General features: G+C 37.7%; 1 protein-coding gene across 3 annotated transcripts in view; it reads left to right on the top strand.

The window, feature by feature from the left end:
* Sec71 (ADP ribosylation factor guanine nucleotide exchange factor Sec71) overlaps positions 1-20445 on the top strand; it is a 201612-nt gene that overhangs the window by 28214 nt on the left and 152953 nt on the right. For all 3 annotated transcript variants that reach the window (XM_089100054.1, XM_089100055.1, XM_089100056.1), the window contains 2 exons: positions 10257-10608; positions 11615-11864. In XM_089100054.1, the coding sequence (XP_088956180.1) occupies positions 10257-10608; positions 11615-11864 (602 nt within the window). The remainder of the gene's footprint in view (positions 1-10256; positions 10609-11614; positions 11865-20445) is intronic.

Genomic DNA, 20445 nt, shown 5'->3' on the forward strand with positions numbered 1-20445 from the left:
GGGCATATAAGGTTTTTACAGTAAGCGTTGTCGTAAAAACTTCAAAAAGGGCCCATTCGATCGGAAATTAAGAGGACTAGTGCCTTTGTTATCAGTCGAAAGTGAACGGAGGTCAAATGCCCCCCTCCCCCTCCACCGTGCCCGTCATTTTCTAAAACACTTCCAATCAAAATTTTGAGATAGACATTTTGTTCAACGTAGTTGAAAGTTCTGGAAATTATGTCTTTGAGGATAACAAATCCCCTCCCCTCCAGCCCACAGGCCAAGGGTAGTAAGTTATGCCCTGGGGGCATATAAGGTTTTTTTTTTTATAGAAAGTGTGGTCCATATAAACTCCTTAGGGGCTCATTGGATTGGCAATCAGAAACTAGTACCATTTTTAAGAGTCAAAGTGATCGGAGGGCAGCGACCCCCCCCCCCCCCACACACACACACAGGTAGTATTGTCCCGAAATGCAACTAATATAAATTTTAGATAGCCATTTTATTCAACATAGTCTAAATATCACATAACAAGGCTTTTGTGGTTGAAACAAACCCCCAGAACCTGGGGGCAAGTGTTATAAGTTATGCCACGGGGGCATTTAAGGTTTTTATGGAAGGGACGGTTGTCTTAACTATTGCCCTGGGGAAAAGGTTATAAGTCATGCCCTAGGGGCATATAAGGTTTTTATGGAATGAGTGGTCGTATAAACTTCAAATGGGGCTCACTTGATTTGAAATTGGAAGCTATGGTACCCTTTTTAAGAGTCAAAAGTGATTTGAAAGCAACCAGCTCCCACCCACACTCACCATTTCCCCAAAGACGTCCGATTAAAATTTGGAGATAGCAAATTTGTTCATTGTAGTCGAAGGGTCCAGAAATTATGTCCTTGAGGAAGACAATCCCACCCCCCACAGCTCTCAGGGCAAGGGTTGTAAATTATGCCCCGGGGGCATATAAGGTTCTTATAGAATAGGGATGGTCATATATATTTAGGAGGGGGCTCTTTGGATTGGTAACATGAATTTCTAGTACCCTTTTTAAGAATCAAAGTGATTTGAGGGTAGCTACCCCCCCTCAACACGTCGTTTTTCCCGAAATACAGCGAATAAAAAATTTTGAGACAGTCGTTATTTTCAAAATAGTCCAGAGATCATATAACAAGTCTTTTGGGGTTGATACAAACCACCAGATCCTGGGGGCGAGAGTTGTAAGTTATGCCGCGGGGTATTTAAGTTTTTTCCGGAGGGAACTTTCTTTAACTTTAGAAGAAGCTTATTTGGGTGAAAATTGGAACTTCTAGTTCCTTTTTAAGCGTCGAAAATGATGGAGGGCATTTAGCCCCCCCCCTCCACGCTCATCATTTCCCTTCACACCTCCAATCAAAATTTGGAGATAACAATTTTGTTCCTCGTAGTTGAAGGGTCTGGAAATTATGTCTGTGAGGAAGTCCCCCTCCCCTCCTACAGCTCTCAGAGCAAGCGTTGTAAGTTATGCTCTTGGGGTATATAAGGTTCTTATAGAAAGGGTGGTCGTATATGCTTTGGAAGGGACTCATTGGATTCGTAATCAGAGGTTCTAGTGCCCTTTTTAAGAGTAAAAGTGATCAGAGCGCAGATAAACACACACAAGCAAGTCGCGTTTTCCTCAGATGCACTCAATAGATATTTTGAGACAGACCTTTTGCTCAAAATAGTCCAAAGATCGTATAACAAGGCTTTTGAGGTTGATACAAACCACCAGAGCCTAAGGGCGAGAGTTGTAAGTTATGCCCCTGGGCATTTGAGGTTCTTATGGAAAGGATGGTTGTATAAACTTTAGAGGTGTCTCATTTGGTTGAAATCAGAAGTTCTAGTTTCCTTTTAAGGGTCAGTAGTGATGGAGGACCCCCCCCCTTCCAACTACCCCTTTTTTCACCAAATGTATATGATTGAAATTTTGCGATGACAATTTTGTTTAAAGTTGTCCAAAGAACCTATAACAATGCCTCCAAGGTTGAAACATCCCCCCAGAGCCATGAGGCAAGGGCTTTAAGTTATGCCCTGGGGGCATATAAGGTTCTTATAGAATGGATGGTCGTGTAAAATTCAGATGGATCCTATTTGATTTTAAATTGGAAGTTATAGTGTCCTTTTTAAGAACCAAAGTTATTTGAGGGACCCCCCCCACGCCCATCCTTTTCCATAACAAACATTCAAACAAAGTTTTGATTTTTTCAGCATTGTTAAAAAGCTCAGTAATTATGTGTTTGGGGATGTCAACTAGGATGTCAATGTTCAGTTGACCAAAAGGCAAAATGTAACTGTTACTGCTGTTGTTATTACTGCTGCTTCTGCTGTTACCACCAAAAATAATAGATTATTAGTGCTACTACTATTCTTTCTTTTAGCGCTATTACTATGATACGAGTACAATTGACGCCATGTATTTGAAGGTGAAAAGTTAACAGAATATTGTTGGAAAATTTGAACTAAATCAAAATACATTATGCGCATGTAGATTGTCAAAAGGGCGTATCTCAATAATTGATTTTGGTGTTAAGTTGAATCTTTGGGAGAATACTTAAAGGGGAAGATCAATTGACAAAAAGATAATATATGCTTGTCACTACTAACACTAATACTACTTCTACTTTACCTTCTGCTACTACTGCTACTAATCTACTCCAGCTACTACTTCAATTGCAATAACTTATAAATTTTAGAGTATTAAGGTGAAAAGGGTGTCAAAAGCGCACATCATCAATATTTTTGAAATGGCTTAACCTATAAAGGTAAAACTTCTGGGGCATCATGAAAGCGATTTTCAACTGACCTAAAGGCAATATACACATGCTTCTATCGCTAAAAATACTGCTGCTACTATTGCTACTACTACTGCTAATACAACACCAACACTCAAACTACTTTTACTACCACCGAAACTGCTGTGATAATAGTATTATTAAGGCTAAGTCTATGAAGATAAAATTTGAGAGAATATTGATGGAAAATTCGAACTAACAAAAGGGACTGCATTTAGATTGTCAAAATAGTATATTCTAAGAATTGGTTTGTGTATTAAATTGGAACTCATAGAGAATACTTAAAGGGGATGGTCAATTGACCAAAAGATAATATGTGCACACTACTACTAATACTACTGCTACTGCAACATTTACTAGTTCTACTACTACTGTTACTATTGCTCCAATTACTACTTCTATCGCAACTGCTTGCAAGGCTAATGGGCATTAAGATTAAAATTACTAAAAGTATACGACTATACAGGTTAAAAACGAGCAAATCGACAATATCATAGCAATGGCTAATTGTATTAAGTTGAGTAGTTATACTACTGCCGTGACTACTATTACAATTATGCCTAAGGGCATGAAGGTGAAATTTTTTAGAGAATATTTCTGAAGATTTCTGTTGTAGGGAGGACAACCTGCCATCCGTATGCAGGTTGTCAAAAGGGCATATCAACGATGTCTTAGCAACAGTTTCGTATATCAAATTAAAACTTACAACGCTTGTCATGGGGGATGTTGAACTATCCAAAAGATAATATCTGCTTCATAATACTACTGCTTCTACTCACAGAACTACTACTGCTACTATTATTATTATTGCTACTACTACTACTACTACTGCTCCTACTGCTATTACTATAACTACTGGTGCTACTAATAATTCTAAGGGCATTAAGGTGAAAATTTTGAGCAATATTGTAACTGTATTGAAATAAAATCGTTCTACGGTTACTGTGACTACTCACACTTAAGGGCATTAAGTTGAATCGTTTAGGGGTAGTTCAATTACACGAAAAAAGTATACGCATGCAAGCATTAAATGGGCATATAAGCAATATTATAGGCAGCGCTGCTCTATCATAGCAAGTAATATCATTGATATTTTAAAGGAGCTAATTTGGTTGGAAGTTCAAAGTTTCAGTACCCTTTTCAGGAGTCAAAAGGGATTGGAAGGCAATCAGCCCTCCTCTTTAGCTTATAATTTTCCAAACACTTCCAATCAAAATTCAAGATAGCTGTTTTGTTCAGCACAGCCGAACGTTCTTGTAACTGTATCTTTTTGGCTATTGCGTAGCTCAACCCCCCAATGCAATTTGCCCATTATGTTTAAAAACTAAATGTTGCCTTTAGATTAGATCTAAATGCACTGTGTTAATGCTAATCCCCAATAAGGCATCTCAGCAGTATCCCAAGAACGACCTATGGTATTATGTTCAACTTTTGGGACTACTTCTATTACTGCTTCCGCTCTTAAAATTTAACCAAATCAAAATAGTTTAAGTGTATCCAAGCTGTCAAAGAGCTTAGAAATATTTTTTTGCGTATGGTATAAAGTTTTCTATTTCAGGTCAACTTGAGGAGGTATGAAACTAAATTAAACACTACTATTTGTGTCCAGATTTTTAAAAGGGAATATATTGTTAAAAATTGCTGAAAAATTTTCTCCAGCACACAAATAGCAGGCTAAACTATAAAGTCTTAAAAAAACTGAAAAGATTTAAACCATTATTTTTTTCCCCTGAAAAGACTATGTCAATATAAAACGAACAGAAATTAGTTAAAAAAAAAACTTTTCCTTAAAATAAGTTTTTCAAAGAAAAGTAAAGAACTCCATTAAACCAAAAATAAGCAAAAATAAAATTATCTACCGAGTGTAAAACTACCACAAGTCAGCATCGATAAATAAATGAAACCCAAAACGAACAGAAATTACAATAAATGACCGATTCAAACTCAAAACGACCAGAAATTAACATGAGTAGGGTTCAAAATCCCTCTGCCTTCCCAAGGCCAGTACATAATTTGCACTTTACTGAAAAAAAGTTCAAATGTTTTTACTTTTATAACTTTAATAAATCAAGTATTATTAACATTTTGGTTAATAAATATCAACATATGTATATTAAACTGAATATGTACATTCATTTGTATTTTTTTTCATTAAAGTGCAATTTCACTTTTTCAGTAAAGTGCAATTTTAATTTTAAAGTGCAATTGATTTTATTTGTGCTCATTTTTGGTTTAATGGAGTTCTTTACTTTTCTTTTAAAAACTTATTTTGTGAAAAAAGTTTTTTTTAATTAATTGGAGAAAAAGCCAAGACAAATAGTCTAAGTGAGAGTCAAAACTTGACTTACTTACTTGACTTATGTCTCCTGCCGGGCGCTGCTCAGCGTAGAGAGTGACGTCTGTCTCCTCCATCCACTTCGGTCCATAGCAAGCGTTTGCACATCGCTCAACCTGATATTTGCCATCGTCAGGAACTCGGACAGGCTGTCATACCATCGTTTTTTCGGTCGGCCGCGAGGTCGCTTCCAACCGGCTTTGACAGGGTCGAAGTCATTGATCGTTTTTGCGGGCCTGTGTGGAGGCATTCGAAGTAGGTTTCCGAACCATTGTAATGTTTACTCGGCTACTTGGGTCGAAAACCGAGACTGTTTGGTGAGCTGCAGCAGCTTCTCATTGCTGACAAAGTCGAGCCATCGTAGACCTTCGATCCTCCTCAGGCTCTTCGACTGAAAGACATCAATTGCCTTGAGGATTGCGGCTGAAGCTTGCCACGTTTCAGCTCCATAGAGCATCACAGAGCCGACGAGGGCGTTGAAAATCCGCAGCTTCGTTGTACGACTGATGTTTGGTTTTCGCCAGAGGTGACGGTTCAGTCTGCCCATGGCAGAAGACGCTTTGGATATTCTCACTTGTAGTTCAGAAAGAAGCGAGCCATCTGAAGAAATTATAGAGCCCAGTTAGGTAAACCTTTGGACAACTTCGATACTGGTTGTGCTGTCCAGGCTAACTGAAGGATTGGCAGCAGGGGAGAATGGGTCTATGGCCATAATTTTTGTTTGAATCCAGTTTATCTGCATTTCTACCTTCGCAGCCTCTTCTCGTAGTATTCAAAGTGCTTCCAGAAACTGCTCCATGGAGTCCGCCAGAATGGCCAAGACATCGGCAAAATCAGCATCTGTAATGACACGATCTCCAAACTTGAGTCCAAAGCTGAGACGTGAAGTAGTCCTTGTCATAACGTATTCTATGATGACATTGAAGAGCTCTGGGGCCACTGCACATCCTTGGCGCACTCCTGTCGTGATTTGGAAGAACGGGCTGCGCCGGCCGTTCACTTGAACACAGCTCTCCGTCCCATAGTGTAGAGCTTTGAAGAGTCTGCAGTATTTCTCAGGGAGGCCCGTCGATTCTAGAATCCGCCAAAGAGCTTCTCGGTCCACTGAGTCGAACGCAGCACGGAAGTCGACGAAGGTAAAAAAAGCTTTTTGTCGGAACTCCGTGGCTTTTTCTATGATTTGTCGGATCGGAAAAATCTGCTCGATGGTTGAACGGTCCGACATGAAACCAGCTTGCTCCGGTCGCCGGATTTTACGAATGATATTTCGACATCGATCTAGCAGGACCATTGAGAAGATTTTTCCCGGGACAGACAGTAGGGTTATTCCACGGTAGTTCGAGCAGTCGCTTCTAGAGCCTTTCCTCTTCCACAAAGGGATAATGACACTCTTCCGCCAATCTTCGGGAATTATTTCGGTTTGCCAGATTGTAGAGAACAGGGTTTGGAGAAACAGGAGCATAACAGGACCTGCATATTTTTGCAGTTCTGAATTCAGGCCACAGATACCGGCAGCTTTAGTGTTCCTGAGGCTTTTTACTGCATTCTGAATTTCTGATGGGCTGAAAAGCTTGTCTGGAGGAGGATCTGCTTCGGATTTTGGACTGCCGGGTTGGCTGGGACTATCCCCAGTAGGAGGCATAGACTGGCTAGTGTTGCTCAGGAGCGAGCAGAAGTGATCCTTCCACCGCTCGAGACAAGAACCCTCATCAGAGAGAAGTGTCCCATCCCTGGATAGGACGGGTCCCAATGCTGGTGTTTTATTTTCTGTGAGATCACGGAGGTGCTTGAACAGGCTACCCATGTCTTTCTTTTTTGCTGCTAGTTCGATTTCATCGGCTTTCCTTGCAGCAAACTGAGTTCGGTCTCGGTGAATAAGTCTGTTCCGCTCTTCTCTGAGCCTTAGATAGGTGGCCATGTCCCCAAAGAGCCTTTTCCTTTATCTTTTCTCTGTGACCTGCAGTGTTTTGTCAGTTAGCCAAAATTTCTTTTGAAAACTTTAAGTGTAAAACACTAGCTGCTCTCCTTCACTGATTTATGATTTAAAATACTTTTTGGTATATTCGATGCTGCTGAACGAGCCAAGGAGCTAAATGTGATTGGATATCTCAAAACTATGCTTCTGGCAAGTATTTGGCTACTTTAGTTTCCCATTAACCGCTGCTACTGGTTTTCTTTCCAATCACTGGGCATGGAGGCAAAGCTGGACATCAGCACACACAAGCCTGTGATCTGCATTTCTGAGCTCTGCTGATCTGTAAGTTCTGCAGCTCTTCAGCGATGATCTCCAGCGTTTAGAAATAATGACGTAGTCAATCATCTTCTTTGTGCGACCGTCGTTACTATACCACGTGTACTGGTGGATAGTCTTACGTTAAAAGTAGGTGTTTGCGATCACAAGTTCATGGGATCGGCACAGTTCGAGTAGGCGAAGGCCGTTATCGCTCAGTGGGTCGGGGGATACAGGTCCAATTGTGCCACGCCAAACACCCATATCATCTCGCACTGTAGCATTGAAGTCACCGAGAAGAACAGTGACATCGTGGGGGGACACTGTTGACAGACATGTGGACAGAGCAGAGTAGAACTCTTCCTTGGTTACGTCGTCGGAATCGTTGGTCGGGGCATAGCATACGAAAATTGTCATCTTGCCATGCTTATGTCCAAAGCGGGCCTTCATTACTCTGTCTGATACAACTTCATGCAAGAGTAATGCCTTTCTTGCATGGCCGTTTAGCGCGAGCCCAATACCATTTCTTCTCATGCTCCCTCCAGACCAGACTAACGAATGATTATCACCTATTCGCTCTTCTCCACTTCCAGTAAGACGGGATTCTGTGAGACCTGCAATTGCCACTTTATTCTTACGAAGTTCTTGAGAACGTAGGTTCTTTGATGCAGGTGCATTCAGGGTCAAAACATTCCAGGTGGCTATTCGAAGCCCCCTTTGGTCTAGAAAGTTTAATCTGTCAGTCTTCCTGACGTCGTCAGCATGTCCGTTGACGCGCGATGGTCGAGATCTTAAAAGGGGGCCCGGATCCGAGGCTATGTAGTCACTTTGTGTAGCACTTGATTTTCAAGTGGAGGGTCGCTAGCTTAACCGACCCTAGGCCTGGAATCTGATTAGAGCTAGGTTTAACCTAGATACTGAGATACCCGGGGTGGGCTCCACCCGCCACATGAGGTTGCAGCCAGCCTGATCGGAGTGTTTAGTTAGGGGATGACCCTATATCCAGAGGCACGTGGTCAGCAGACAAGGCATAAACCTTTTTCAATTATGTATAAAAGTGATGTCTTTTAACTTGTTAATAGATTGTGGTCACTTGTTGTGATTATTAGAAATTCAAATGTTGTTCATTTGCTGTGACACAAAACACCTTGCTACCGTGTAACTGTATCAGTGTTTAAGACGTTGTACTCAATTTAATGATACCTCTGAGCTAGATTACTTTAAGTTGTGTTTGTGCCCAAATAAGTTCTCACTTTGGTTTGATTCAAAAAGAAGCAAGGTAAACTGCTGTTTTGGTAGCATTTCAGAAGTTCGCAATGGATTTATCAGTTTAGTTTCTGCTACGGATGAGTATCTAAAATAAGATTTCGTTAGTGCGCTTTTTCTACTGATATTTTTTTCAGGGGGGGGGGATTTGCGGTTGCTCATTCCACTTCAGAAGTTCATAATGGAATTAAATTATCGGTTTAATTTCTGTTACCAATGCTCACATAAATTAAGATTCCATTAGTGCACTCTTTGTTTTATATTTTTTTGCTACTAGTTTTGTTGGAAATTGAAAGTACAATTGTAAAATAACTAAAATTTATTAGCTGGAATTAACGGAAATATGCTTTTTGGCGCAGAATTAAGCCAGAATTATAGATACAGTTCTAAGAAGTACAAATGCTCAAACGTGTGCGAAATTAGAGGAAATACAAAGCAGCAAATTAGTCCATGATCCTTTATCTCATAAGAAATGTTTAAGTGTAGTTCTCATGCTTCAAAGCTTTTTATTTCCGCTGAGAATTCAAAAAAAATATGATCTTTTTTCTGTAAGAACCAATTCACTGATATGTCGAAATACATTTGTTGATAATTTTTTTTTTTTTTTGGGGAAGTCTTCGAAAGATCTTGTTAGCGTAATTTTTCAGCCTTTGGAACTAGTTAGAGAACTGCACCTGAAGTGTTTTTTTTTACAGATATTGAATTTTTAATAGGTTTATAACTGATAGCGTATAGTTCATGTAAAGCAAAACTTAATAGATAGTCCACAAGGCTTAACACAGGAATGCATGCGAAAACGAACTTAATTTGATAAAATTTGAGACTAAATTTAAATGTCCATTATCAGTTCGAACGATTGAGAATCGAATCAGTGTAGACGATTGGTCGAAGGTGGGATAACTGATATAATAAAGATAGTAAAAATTTATTTAATACCCACAAAAACACTAAACGATAAATATTAAAATCTGGAGTAAAAAGAAATTAAATAAAAAAAAAAAAAAAACATATAAAAAAACACAAAATATTAACTATAGAAAACATTTAACAAGACGGTTGTAAGGAGAAAGTAGATCACGAGTAGTACTTGAGAAATAACGTACAATATCTGAAATAACTACTTCCGCCGCATATCCAAATCGTATTCTTTTAGAAATATCTGAAACAGTGCGCCGACGAAAACTGGAAAGATTATTAGTAAGGGTTTTACCCAACCCCGGCAAAAAATCAACAAAAGGAACAGAGCATGTTTCACAATAAAAAGTATTAATTAAAGTATCATAATTAAGAGGAGTTTAAGAAGTTGAAGAGAAAGAAAGAAACTCACAATTTTTTTCTTTTAACGAAAGGTCAATCCCAGAAAAAACCGTTCGAAACAGAGGATACTATTTTGGAAAGACCAGTTCTAGTCCGACTAATCAGGAGTAAATTGTCATCATTCGCTGACGATTTACTGATTCTGATGTATTTCGCCTTCTACCAAATCCAAGCATTAATGCACACAAAAAAAACGGCAGAATACTAATATCGGTGGATATAGGAAACCAATGTTAAAATTTTTGAGCTGATCATACACATTACATATTATGTTGATCTTCATTAAATGTAACATCTAAACCTGACATTTTTCTCTTTGTAGATTGAAGAAGCAGCACGTCATAATAATGTACCAGTTGTAAGTGACGAGAGTCGAAAAACAATTAACAAACATTCTTCTTCGACTAATCTAAGCGACCAAAGTGAAACAAAACAAGTGGAAGGAGAAAATCTAAATACCAGTGAAAATGAGGTTGAACTAAAAGAAGAAACTGAAGAAATTGCAAAAGTGACGCTATTAAATGGTGAACAAGAGGCAAATCCTGATTCTGTGACAAACCTTGAAGCAGAGGAAATTGTGACTGAAACAGTGACCATGGCAGAGGCTTTAGTTAATGAATTAGTTGAGACTGCAATACAAAGGAGGAGCCCTGCTGCGAATGTCAAATTAAATGGTAACAACTCCCTCTCTCTATCTGTCTTCATGTCTGAGCATGAGCTTTTCTAACTTTATTTGTAATTATCTATTTTGCTTTAACTATAATTTATTTTAAATTTTTGCTTTTCAAAGCTTGAAATCCAAATTCGTCAAGTTGAAAAACTTATCAAAAAACAAACTCTTGTTAATTTACCTATGACTTCGTTGTACGATTCATGAAAATGTGATGCACTTAATGCGTTGTAATATGCAGAGCCGATCCTAGGGTTGGTGGTGTCAGGAGAAAAATGAATTACAGCGCCTCCTTCCCAACTCAGCGCCTCCTTGTCACCCTCCCATGAACGGGTCTAGTAATACGCACCCAATGTGGTTTATAAGTATCAAAAACTCTGGATACAAAATAAGAATACTTCTGGGGCAGAGGGAGGGGCTTTTGCTGTTTATAAATTGTATATCTCTATTTTCGAGTGTTATTAATATATGTGCAGTAGTGATACTATTTCTGTTGTCGATAAAAAAAAAACAAAAAACATCCAGGACATGAATTCACATGGGTTGTTAACAACTCTAGTATCAAAAACATTTATCTGAAATTTTACTGTTTTCTTTCGTTTTTTTTTTTTATTTATTTATTATTTATTCTGCTTTCTTATGATTAGCACTTGTATTTACTACTCCTATCAGTACAAATTTAGGTTTACTATTACTGTTATTATCATTAAAAAATATGCTCATGCTTTTAGTTGAGGTGTTAAAATCCCGAAATCAAAACAGCAATTTTTCTTCACTTAAATAATAATCTTTTCTTTTGATTTACTTAAAATTCATCAAAAGAATTTTCTTCTAAAAAATTATGTCAACAAAAATATCAGGCTTTTGGAAATTGGGATATTGCGGCCCTTAAAGGGTTTGTTGAGGAGCATTAAATACTATCCCCTGCAGTGTTCTCTTTTGTCCATTGTATTTAGCGATGTGTGATTCCAGTCCTGTATGTTTTTTGGTGATTCAGGTTTCTTTTTTAGCTCTAGGAAGAGAGGATGACAAACCATCTGCTGTCACGGGTGAGTCTTGTGAAGTAAACTCTGTTGGTGCAGCTGATAAAGTGTCAAACGTGGGAAGAATTCCCTCTGAAGAAAGCTTAAACAAACAGACAGAAGACGATTGTAGTGGTTTATACTTTGGTCATATATTGCAGAGGGATGCATTTTTAGTATTCCGCTCCCTCTGTAAATTGTCAATGAAGCAAGTTACTGAAGGATATGTAGACCCAAGGTAAATATTTTTTACGGATTTAAACGGAAAAAAGGAAGAAAATGTAAACTTTGTAAATTAAAATCGAATTTTCTACATGATAAATGGAAGTTGTTTTTCCAATTCCAAAATAGGCTTCAAATTTAATATGGCTTCTTACGTATTTTTTCGCGCCAAATCAATTCGTACGTATTAAGTATCTGTACCCCCTATGATAAACTAGATTCCCAGTTCATCTGTACACTGTATCTGGTGTTTCACTTGACTTTCCAAAGCCAAAACAGTGTACCTGACTCAGATACACTGATATGATATACGTTAAAGGTCAAACCAGTATGTAATTAATTGATAGAGGCTGTTAAGTTCAACTTTACAGTGTATTTTCTGTTTCACTTGACTTTTTAAAGCCATTAATTAAAAAAAATTTTCCATAAAAAAAGTTTTTCAAAAAGAGTAAAGAACTCCATTAAACCAAAAATGAACAAAAATAGAATCAAATAATCTACGAAGCATATAACTACCACAAATCAGTATCAATATATAGTATCTTTATCATTATCTGTATCTTTTTTTTTTTTTTTTTTCTTTTTTGGTTTCTTCGTTTTTTGATTTATTAGGTGGGTTTTCTCCCGCACAAGCATTGCTTCAGGGAATCGATGATGTATATATTTTTTTTTTTTAAAATAAACCCATTGTTACTTAATAAATAAATGAAACCCAAAGCAATAAGAATTAAAATAAATAACAGAGTTAAATTCAAAACAAGCCAAAAGTAATATGAGTAGGGTTCTAAACCCCAAGCTTTCTAAAAGCCAGAAAATGATTGGTACTTTTGAGAAAACAATTCAAATGTATCTACTGAAAAAAAAAGTGCAATGTCAGTTCAATATACATATGCTGATATTTATTCCTTAAAATCTTAATTAAATTTTGATTTCTTAAAGTTATAAAAGTGAAAACATTTAAAAGAATTGTTTTCAGTAAAGTACAAATTATATTCTGGCTTTTAGAAAGCATGGAGTTTAGAACCCTACTCATATTAATTTCTGCTTGTTTTGAGTTTGACTCTGTTATTTATTTTAATTTTTGTTTTTTGGGGGGTTTCATTGTTCAATTTTAGTTTAATGGATTTCTTTACTTTTTTTTGAAAAACTTATTTTGTGGAAAAAGTTATTTTAATTAATTTCTGTTCGTTTTATATTAACATAGTCTTTTTCAGGGATAAAAACTAAAGTTAAACAACCATTTCTTCCATAAAAACCTTAAAAACCCCATGGGCATAACTTACAACCCTTGCACCTAATCTCTTGGGTTTATTCGTTATATGATATTTAGACTATTTTGAATAGAATGGCTATCTCAAAATTTCTATTAGATGCATTTCGGGATAATACAACGTGTGTGAGGGGGGGGGTAGCTGCCCTCCAATCACTTTTGACTATTAATAAGGGCACTAGCCCTCTCAATTCCCAATTGAATGAGCCCTTTTTGAAGTTTCTGAGACAACAGTTTCAACAAAAACCTTATGTGCCCCCAGACCTCAACCTAGAATCTTTGCCATGGGGGCTCTGAGAGGTTCTTCATAATCAAAAACATAATTTCTGGACCTTTGGACTACGTCGAACAAAATGGCTTAGTCAAAATTTTGATTGAATATGTTCGGGAAAATAGCGGGTTTGAGAGGGGGTTAGTTGCCCTCCAATCACTTTCGACTATAAAAGAGGGCACTAGCCCTTTCAATTTCAAATCGAATGAGCCTTTTTTTTAAGTTTCTACGACAACGCCTTCTATAAAAACCTTATATGCCCACAGGGCAATGAGCCCTGGCTATCTTTGATTGAAATTTTAATTGGATGTGTTTGGGGGAATGATATGCGTGGGGGTGGGCTAGTTGCCCTCCAATCGCGTTCGACTACTAAAAACGGCACTAGCCCATTGAATTTCCAATCGAATGAGTCTTTTTTGAAGTTTCTACGACAACGCCTTCTATAAAAACCTTATATGTCAAAAACATATTTTCTATCTGGAAATCAACTACGCTGAACAAAATGGATATCTCAAAATTTATATTGGATGTGTTTGGGGGAATGATGGGCGTGGGGGGGGTGTTGTTGCTTTTCAATCACTTTCGACTATTAAAAAGAGCACTAGCTCTCTCAATTTCCAATCGAATGAGCCCTTTTTCAAGTTTCTACAACAGCGCGTTCTTTAAAAAACTTATATTCCCCCAAGGCATAATTTACAACCCTTACCCTGAGGGCTGTGGGGGGTTGTCATCGTTAAAGACCTAATTTCTTTAACTCTCAACTACGTTGAAAAAATGGTTAAAAATTTTTTTGAACCATTACGCTCATCTATCCTCATAATTTTGATTGGATGTGTTTGGGAAATGGTGGGTGAGAGAGGGGGGTTAGCTGCCCTCCAATCACTTTCGACTATTAAAAAGGGCACTAGCCCTTTCAATTTCCAAATAAATGAGCCCTTTGTGAAGTTTCTACGACAACGCTTTCTATAAAAAACCTTATATGCCCTAAGGGCATAACTTACAACCCTTGCTATGAGGGCTCTGATGGGGTTATCATCCTCAAAGACCTAATTTCCAAAACTTTCGACTGCTTTGAACAAAATAGATATCTCAACATTTTGATTGCATGTGTTTGGGGATATGGTGGGCGTGAGAGGGGGTTAGTTGCCCTCCGATCACTTTAACTACTAAAAAGGGCACTAGCCATTTCAATTTCCAATTGCATGAGCCCTTTTTGAAGCTTTTACAACAACGCTTTCTATAAATACCTTATATGCCCCCAGGGCTTAACTTACAACCCTCGCCCTGAGGACTCTGGGGGGTTTGTCATCCTTAATAACCTAATTTCCAGAACTTTCAACTACGCTGAAAAAAATGCCTATCTCGAAATTTGATTGGATGTGTTTTAGGAAATGGTGGGCGTGAGAGGGGGTTATTTGCCCTACAATCACTTTCGACTATTAAAAAGGGCACTAGCCCTTTGAATTTCCAATTGAATGAGCCCTTTTTGAAGTTTCTACGACAGTGCTTCCAATAGAAACCTTATCTGCCCCCAGGGCATTAATTACAACCATTGCCCTGAGGACTGTGGGGGGACTGTCCTCCTCAAAGACATAATTTCTAAATCTTTAAACTACGTTGAACAAAATCGATATCTCAAAATTTTGATTGGATGTGTTTGGTGAAATTGTGGGCGTGGAAGGGGTGTTAGTTGCCTTCCAATGACTGTCAGGTATTAAAAAGAGCAAAAGTCCTTTCGTTTTCCATTCCAATGAGTCCTTTTCCAATTTTCTACGACAACTATTTCGATACGAAGTGCCCTTTTCTAAAACCAACCAAAAAATAATAAAAAATACATTGTGCCATCATCGTTCTTTACTTAGGCAGCGCTATTGCGCTGCCTATGAAAACAGTGTGCCTATTTCAGATACACTGTATGTGCAATATTCTAAAGGTATATACCATCGACTCTGCGTAAAAAGCTGCGTAGGAAGCCATCCTTACAGACAAGTCGTATTTTCTCGATAGCCTGGTCAAGCTTTCGTAAAGCAAATGTACTAAACTCTATCCGAATCAGAGCGGTAATCGGATGGGTTTTATCTAGTTACCCAAGTAAGATACCAATTAAATTGATTATTGAGTGTGCTAATCTTTTATCTACTCTTTTAACGGCAATTTTTAACCAAAGTTTTATTGAGGCCTTTACTATAGGCAATGCTACAGCGTTGCCTCTGATTTTTAAACAGGCGTATCTTACACCAATCCCCAAATGTATGCCCCTAAGGACATTACTGGTATGAGGCCGATTTAAAAAACACCAGCTCTTTCAAAAGTGTTTGAAAGTTTTATTTTTGATTGTTTATTTGAGGACATAAAAGATAACATAGATTCGCAACTATTTGGATTTAGACCTGGGCATAGTACTGTTCATTATTTGGTTGCATTATTGGATACCACTCTTAACCATTTAGAAAAAAAAACGGGGCTTATGTTGGTGTATTATTTGCTGATATAGTTAAGGCTTTTGATAGTGTCGACCATAATTTAGTAGTGGAAGAAGCTAAGGTTATGGGTGGCCATCCATTTGTTGTACGCATGCTTGCTAGTTTTCTTTTTAAAAGATCTCAGCGTGTCCAACTCCCTGTTCATGAGCCATCTGGACATTTAGATTTTTTTGCGGTTCGCCACAAGGGACTAAATTAGGCCCACTTTCTTTTCTAAGTGTTTTTAATCGTATTTTAGCAACACTTTGAGAGCGTTTTAAATTTGCTGATAATTTGACTGTTTTATTACTGCAACTAAGCCCTCCGACTACCGAATAGTCTGACTTGACGAGAATGTTTAATAACCTAAAAACTGAATTAGGAAAGGTAAAACTGATGGTCAGTGAAACTAAGAGCTCTTATATGACTTTTTCCTTCCTAAAGGTCGACAACCGCACTCCTCTCATTTCCCTACTGCTGGCAAAGAAAAATGTTAAAGTACTTGGAGTACTTTTGGACAACGATTTAAGATTGACCTCGCACGTTGACTTTCTTACTAAAAGAGGGACCTCCCTTTTACATTTATTTTTCAACCTGAAGAGGTGTGGTATGTCAACTGATGTTTTCAAGTCCGATTACTGTTGCTACGTTACACCTTCTCTTGAATATGCATGTCCAGCTTGGCATCGAGGTTTGATGAAATATCAATCAGATACACTTGAGGTGATACAAAAAACACCTATAAAGATTATACTTGGAAATAACTACTCAGTATATGAAGATGCACTAAAACAACTCAACTTGGGTTCACTTGATACGCGTAGACATGAATTGACATATCGATTTGGACTAAATTGTTTGAGTTCCCCAGCTCATCGTGGTCACTCGACCTTGAGAGCCACCCTACTGAAGGACCAGTCACTAGACTCTGACAAATAAAAAATAAGTGTCCACGGTCAATGACTTACCCAGCCTCTAGTGAGTGTGGGTGTGGTAATTATCGAGGGATTAGTCTGGTCTCTGTAGGTAGTAAATTACTTAGTAATATGATACTTTTTAGACTAAGAGATGCCGTAGACAAAGCTTTAAGAGAAGAACAGTGCGGTTTTAGAAAAGGTAGAGGATGTGTCGGTAAAATGTTCACTCTTAGGTTAATAATTGAGAAGTGCCTGAGTTTTCAAACACCTTTGGTCCTCAGTTTTATAGATTATGAGCAAGCGTTCGATTGTGCTGATAGAAGAGCTTTAGTAAAGATTTTATCCTTGTATGGTATACTAGACAAACACATTAAAGGTATTAGTGCTATGTACGAGAATAACACTGCTGCGGTTAAGGCAGGAAATGAGGTTAGCAGCTGTTTTTGTATTAAATCAGGAGTTAATCAGGGTTGTGTTCTATCCCCCTTTATATGGATTATTTTGATGAACTTTGTCTTAAGGAGCACTGGAAAGGCAATGGGAGACCACGGAATCAAATGGGGAGGCAAAAGTCTCCTGGACTTAGATTATGTTGATGATTTAAGCATCCTAGATGAAAGTGTGAGCAAAATGAATGAAATTTTAGAGGATTTGTTAGTACAGGGTGCTAGAATAGGTTTGAAAATTAATGTTAAGAAGACTAAGTCACTAAGGATAGCAATAAGTGAAGATGAAAAGGTGAAGTTGGGTAATGATCGATAATAATGATTGATAATGATTGATCAAAAGATTGATCAGGCGGACAGCTTCACTTACCTTGGTAGTATTATTAGTAAAGATGGTGGGAGCAGTGAAGATGTCAAAAGTAGAATAGCCAAGGCTCAGGGTGTTTTTTCACAGTTAAAACAAGTTTGGAAGAATAGGAAGATAAGTCTGCAAACCAAGATTAGAATATTAGAAGCTACAGTGATGACTGGTTAAATATGGCTCTGAAGCATGGGCGCTCCGAAAAGCGGATGAAGATTTGATGTTTTCCAGAGAAATTGCTTAAGGATTGTTCTGGGTACCCGGCTGAGTGACCGTATTTCAAACAATAGGCTATACGAAAAATGTGGTTCAATACCGCTCTCTAGGGCTATAATGAAAGAAAGGTTGAGGTGGCTAGGGCACGTTGTGCGGATGAAGGATGACAGCTTACCGAAGATTGTTCTTTTCGGCCAACCGTCTAGGGCTAAACGGAAAGCAGGTCGTCCCCGTCTGGGGTGGGAGGACGTCATAAAGAAAGATTTAAAGGAAATAGGAACTTCATGGGCGGGTGTAAAAAGGGAGGCTTTGAATAGATTGGGATGGAGGAGGAGTGTGCGTAGTTGTGTTGGCCTCAGGTGGCTTCGTGCTGCGGTGAGTTGTTAGTAGTAGTACTACTAGTAGTATCCTTGTTTTGTGTCTTTTTTTTTGTGTCACGGCATGCTCATGTTAGTTCTGTGAATTTGTATAAAATATATTCTAGTGAATAAAATATAGTCTATTCTATTCATTTACACTTTTTTGGAACGCAGTAAGTCTGATTTCCACGCAAAGCTATAGAAGTTCTCTGTAAACCTTAAAAAAATGTAGATAAATTGTTCTGGTATTGGACAGTCGAGTGTGTATTTACTCGAGTGTGTGTATCAGTAGATCCGAATATCAGCTTAGAAAATTTAAACCAGGTTTAAACCAAAAAATAGTTTAAGAATTTGAACCAGAAAAATGGTCTGGGAAAATTAAATCCAGAAACTTTAAATCGAAAATAGCTGAAGGAGTAGATGAGTATTTTCCCCACTGATTCTGATATATTAACAAAGTCTCAATTTCTTATTTAATATCAGCAGATCTGGAGAAATCATTACAAGACTTTCCTCCTCATAATTTTTCTGTAGTGGCTATCGTTTAAGTAAAGCAAAATTTAATAGATGGCCCAAAAGGCCTCATATAGTGGCTGAAAAACGTTATTTTAAGTTTGACGAAAGGCTCGTGACTGCTTCTCCCACATGTTGTGTTCTACGAGGAAAGGTAATGCGATACACATGTGAATTTATATGGCAAAAACGCACATTGAGTATACTTACTTCATTTACTACCAATCACAAAATTAACTACATCACTCACAACTGCCCAGGGAAGGCTCAAAAAGCCTGATGATGGACCACTGTAATCCTCTGAATATAAAACATTAACTGGAATAAAAAGAGGGGACAATAATATTATCTCTCAATTAACCATTAATAACAAAATCTAACAAAAATCACATCATAAATTAAAAAAAAACTTCTTAATTTTCTCTCCTCTCACATATATCCCTTATTTTTTTAAATTTTATCCTTTTAAATTTTACTTCAAATGATCCAATGTGTTCAGTCTCCCGAATGTCACCTGGTGTATAATTCCAAATAGACGGAGCCAAATACTTAATTTTGAAACCAGCACGTATGGTAAAATTATCCGCTTTCTAGTCGTATACCTGTGGAGTGAACTATTTGCACAAAAAAATTAGTCAAAACTGACGGACAAACATCATTCCTACGCCGATAAGCAAAAATAGCTTCTTGGTAATCTTGTATCTGACCTGTGTTAAGCATGGGCGTAATTTAATATGGGGAAGGGGGACTGTCCCTCCCATACCTCGGTCCCCCCCACCCCAGACCGGAGTTCGCCCCCCCCATCTGAAATTTAATTTCTTCAAAAGTCTTGTCAAAATTAAGTCAAGCCTGCATAATTCAAGCATCAACAGAAACGGATCAGTTTTCTTAGTATATATTTACCTTTATAGTACTTTTATAATACTATATAGTACTTTCATGGTACCAAATGGCTCATTTTTCAGTTTTTACTGTCATTTTTGCTTGATTTGGGAAAATTGTGTCCAACTTTGCCCCCTCCCCCCTCTCAGGATTTTGATGAAATTACGGCACTGATGTTAAGCAGTTGTAATTTCTTAAAACCCGACGCAATATCACTCACTTTTTCTACACAATTACCAATATAACGTACCGTTTTACTTAGTAGATTCTGCACTCTTTTAAAATTTGCATACAAATTACTAGACCAGTGGACATTACCGTAAGAAATAAAAGGCGCAATAATATATGATGCAATAATAAAAGACCTAATAATGGTAAACATACATTATTTGACGCAAAATTGCAGTTTTTTTTATGGAAAGTAATCACTAATTTCTTTCAAGCAAAATAGGAGTAACCAGCTAAATTGGTGAAATGTCCTCGAGTTCTATTTGTTATTTGGGAATGGAATACTGTTTTTAAACTGTTCTGTTCCGTCATAAACGTTCCTAAACTCTCATCTTTTTCGTCACAACGCCGGGTTTAATTTATATCCCATTCTGTTTTCTCTTATTCTATTTAGTTTACTTACTGGTCAATATATGTTTCATTTCTTCATTTCTTGATATACATATATCAAGTAATTTCTCAATTTATTCTTTTGAACGCCTTTCTCTTTTTCTTTCCTTATTATCCACCGTAGCTGATGTTACAATCTTAAATTATACCTGCCCCTTTATTTTTAGGGAGAAGAAAATATTCCCGCGGCAGCAAGCTGGGCATGTGTAATTTTTTTCTCTGGAAGGGGGGGGTGTTTACTTACTAGAAGATACTATTGGTAAGAGCCCTCAATGAAATAGA

The sequence above is a fragment of the Artemia sp. Qi Xiang Cuo genome, chromosome 14 (assembly GCF_049724085.1).
Source record: "Artemia sp. Qi Xiang Cuo chromosome 14, ASM4972408v1, whole genome shotgun sequence".
NCBI classification, from domain to species: domain Eukaryota; kingdom Metazoa; phylum Arthropoda; class Branchiopoda; order Anostraca; family Artemiidae; genus Artemia; species Artemia sp. Qi Xiang Cuo.